Source organism: Pteropus vampyrus, unplaced genomic scaffold, assembly GCF_000151845.1.
Source record: "Pteropus vampyrus isolate Shadow unplaced genomic scaffold, Pvam_2.0 Scaffold332, whole genome shotgun sequence".
In the NCBI taxonomy this organism is placed as follows: Eukaryota; Metazoa; Chordata; class Mammalia; order Chiroptera; family Pteropodidae; genus Pteropus; species Pteropus vampyrus.
Genome location: NW_011889113.1, coordinates 1,385,920 through 1,389,526, shown reverse-complemented (window position 1 = coordinate 1,389,526; position 3,607 = coordinate 1,385,920). Strand labels below are relative to the sequence as shown.

Genomic DNA, 3,607 nt, shown 5'->3' with positions numbered 1-3,607 from the left:
TAGGATGGGCCCCTGTAACTGATATGACTGATGTCCTTATAAGAAAGGGAAACTTGGACACAGACATGCACACAGGGAGAACACAAACTGAAGATGAAGGCAGAGATCAGGATGATGCTTCTACAAACTAGGGAATGCCAAAGGTTGCCAGGAAACTACCAGCAGCTGGGGGAGAGCATGCAACCAATTCTCTCTCACAGCCCTTAGAAGGACCCAACCATGCTGATACTTTGATATTAGATTTCTAGCCTCTGGAACTATGAGACAATAAATTTTTGTTAAGTCACCCAGGGTGTGGAACTTTGTTACAGCAGCCCTTAGCAAACTAATACAGCAACCTTCTTCCCCCTTGCAGCTTGTCAGATTTCCTACTGGGCACTTGCACCTTGACCTCACTTCCACTGGGTACTGTTTGAGTCTAGTCGGCGCTCAGAGTTCACGAAAAATGCCTCCAATTTATTCCAAAGCATCCACAATTACATGTTGTCAATATCTAACACATTTGTCCATCAAATAACGTAGCAATTACATCTGACACCTTTGTCTTACCTTCTGTTTGCTCCTGTGCTTGGAGTGGCATTATAACCTGGAGGTGGTGGCGGAAACCAGGACTGTCTGCCAAAAAATGACATCAGTTACAAACACGGTGTTTGAAAGGCCTGATCCCACCCACATGTCTACAGGAAAAGCTGAAAATTGACAATAAAAAAGGCAACGAGATGACTTTTCTATAAGGCCTTGGAAATAAAATGAAAGCAATTTCATAAATGCAGTAGAAAGTAACTGTCCTATATTCCTGGCTATCTGCTCTCCCAGGAAGCTCCTTTTCCCAATTCCTTTAACATTAAACATTGTGGACATTTCTTTAAAAATAAATCTGAAGGAAATCTAGAAAATAATAACATTTGTTAAATATAGGTAATAGGTTCATGGGTGTTTACCATAAAAAATCTTCTTTTCTGTCTATTTTTCTGCATATCTGAAATATTTCATCATAGAAATAACAATAATCTTATGTTCTACTCAAATATGGCTTTAAAAAACTGTATGATAGAACTCTGACAAGTAAGAATAATTAAAACATAAATGAACACCACAGCAATGCTAACTTCAATTTTACGTATAATGTATATACTTACATACAAATACATATATATCCAGTTAGAAAGATGTCTTCATACTACTAGGGCATAACTGTAATTGGTAGAGATAACTAAGGGCTCTATCAAAAAGACTAAAATATGTACCAAAACTCAAGATGTTCAGAGGAGAGTGACATAGCCTAGACAAGAAACAGGATAAGGGAGGACAGAGGACAGAAGAGCTGGCTTTAAATTCTTGAAGCAGGAGGTCCAATTAAGATGGCAGAGTAGGTGAACTCTGAGCTCAGCTCCTCCCACAAACACATAAAATTATAACTAAATTATAAAACTATCATCAGTGAGAACCACCTAAAGACTCACTAAACAGAATTCCTGTAACTAAGGACATAAAGAAGAAGCCATGTCAAGACAGGTAAGACGGACAGAGACAAGGTCCAGGCAGGTCCCACACCCACAGTGGGGTAATCAATAAATGAAAGGGATAGCTCAGCTTTGGAGTGTCCCCCTGAGGAGTGAGGGGTCTGAGCCCCATACCAGGTCCCTCAGCCTGGGGTAACTGTGCTGAGAAAGAAGTCCCCACGACATCTGACAGGGAGTGTATCTGAGAGAAAAAAGGTCTGTGGGAGACTGAGACGTTAGCCTTAGAGGGTCACACTCCCTCGCTCCAAGTTCCAGCACAGAGGCAGCAGTTTAAGAAGTGCCTGGGTATGACAGGAGAAGAATTAAACTGACTAACTATGGGGCAAAGGCAGGGATTGTTAAAAACTCTCAAGGAACAGAATGCTTGTAGGTGCCATTGTTCCTTTATTGAGCCCTCCTCCCACCTGGCCCTGCGCAGGATGGTGCAAAATCTGTCACGCTCTATTAGCCTGGCTAACAGTTTGCCCCATCTCAATGGTTCCTCGAGGCCTTGTCCCATCCTCCCCGCTTGCCTACCCAGACCCTCTACGCAAGCAACAGCCAGCCTCTGTTCATGCAGCAGTCTCCCCCAAACATAAGTGATGGCCATCCTTGGCTAGCACTGCAACTCCTACCGAGCAGCCCCAAGACCAGCACAGATGGTGGCTGGCCTCTGCCAGCACCAGAGCCCTCCCAAGAGGCTCCCCTGCGCACTGTTGGTGGAAATGTAAAATGATGGAACCACTAAGAAAGACAACATAGAGATTCTTCAAAAATCTAAAAATAGACTACCATATGACTCCGCATACCATGTCTGGGTATTTATCTGAAGAAACTGAAAACACTAATTCAAAAAGATATATACACCCCTATGTTCATTGCAGCATTATTTATAATAGTCAAGATATGAAAGCAACCTAGGTGTCCATTAATAGACAAATGGATAAAGATGTGGCACATGTATACAATGAAATATTACTCAGCCATAAAAAATAATGAAATCTTGCCATCTGCAACAACATGGGTGGACCTAGAGGGCATTATGCTTAGTGAAATGATTTAACTTATGTGTGGAATCTAAAAAATAAGATAAAGGAACAAACAAAATAACACAGAAACAAACTTGATATAGAGAATAAACCGTTGGTTGCTAGATGGGAGGGGTTGGGAAGATGGGTGAAAAAGGAGAAGGAGATTAAGAAGTACAAAATTCTAGTTATAAAATTAATCATAGGGTTGTAAAGTACAGCACAGAGAACATAATCAATAATATTGTAATAACTATGTATAGTGCCAGATGGGTACTAGATTTAACCATGTTGTTCACTTTGTAAACAACGTGGTTAATCACTATATTGTACACCATGTCTAATCACTATATTGTACACCTGAAACTAATATACATTGCCTGTCAACTGTAATAAATAAATAAATAAATAAATTAATTAATTAATTAATTCTGCTGCAAAAACAAGTTGAAAGTATAAAAAAATCACAGTGAGAGCTCAAAAAGCATACATGTATATTAAAAGTATTCAGTAAGGGGTCACTGAAGAGTCTGCAAGAGACATATCTGTGCTTCCTGTCAAAGTCCATCTGTTTCCTTTACCCTCTTCAAAACACTCTTTAGTGGATATCATGAGGTCAAAGTAAAAAAAAAAATTAAAAAAAATTAAAAAAGAAAGAAAAAGAAAAAAAGGAAAAAAGAACAGAAAGTAAAAGACTTAGACTTAGAACAATTGAGAGTTTTCTTTTATTATCCGATAGTCATGAGCATTTTAAATACCCATCATTATTAGCAGAAAAATGAAGCCAAGTGACTGATAAGAAAATGTGCTGAACAGTAGAATAATATTCCATTTCATCAAGACTTCTGACCTAGGCAGCAAAAGTGACTGAATAAAATAATTGATTTCCCATCGTAGAAAAAAGATGGCTTCAAAGTTGTAGCAAAAAGTATTGTTTAGAGCGGAGAGGTTGAAGCCTTGCTGGTATTTACAGTCAAAAAAAAAAAAAAAAAAACCCAAAACAGACCAATGTTTTAGAAAAGGAATGTATGGTTATATCAGCTCAGCTTGTCCTTAGCAATCTGAACTCAGAGGCCA

The 3,607-nt window shown here is 39.0% G+C and overlaps 1 protein-coding gene across 1 annotated transcript in view; it reads right to left on the bottom strand.

The window, feature by feature from the left end:
- SCEL (sciellin) overlaps window positions 1–3,607 on the bottom strand; it is a 124,902-nt gene that overhangs the window by 71,170 nt on the left and 50,125 nt on the right. The window contains exon 9 of the mRNA XM_023522118.1: window positions 550–615. Within this exon, the coding sequence (XP_023377886.1) occupies window positions 550–615 (66 nt within the window). The remainder of the gene's footprint in view (window positions 1–549; window positions 616–3,607) is intronic.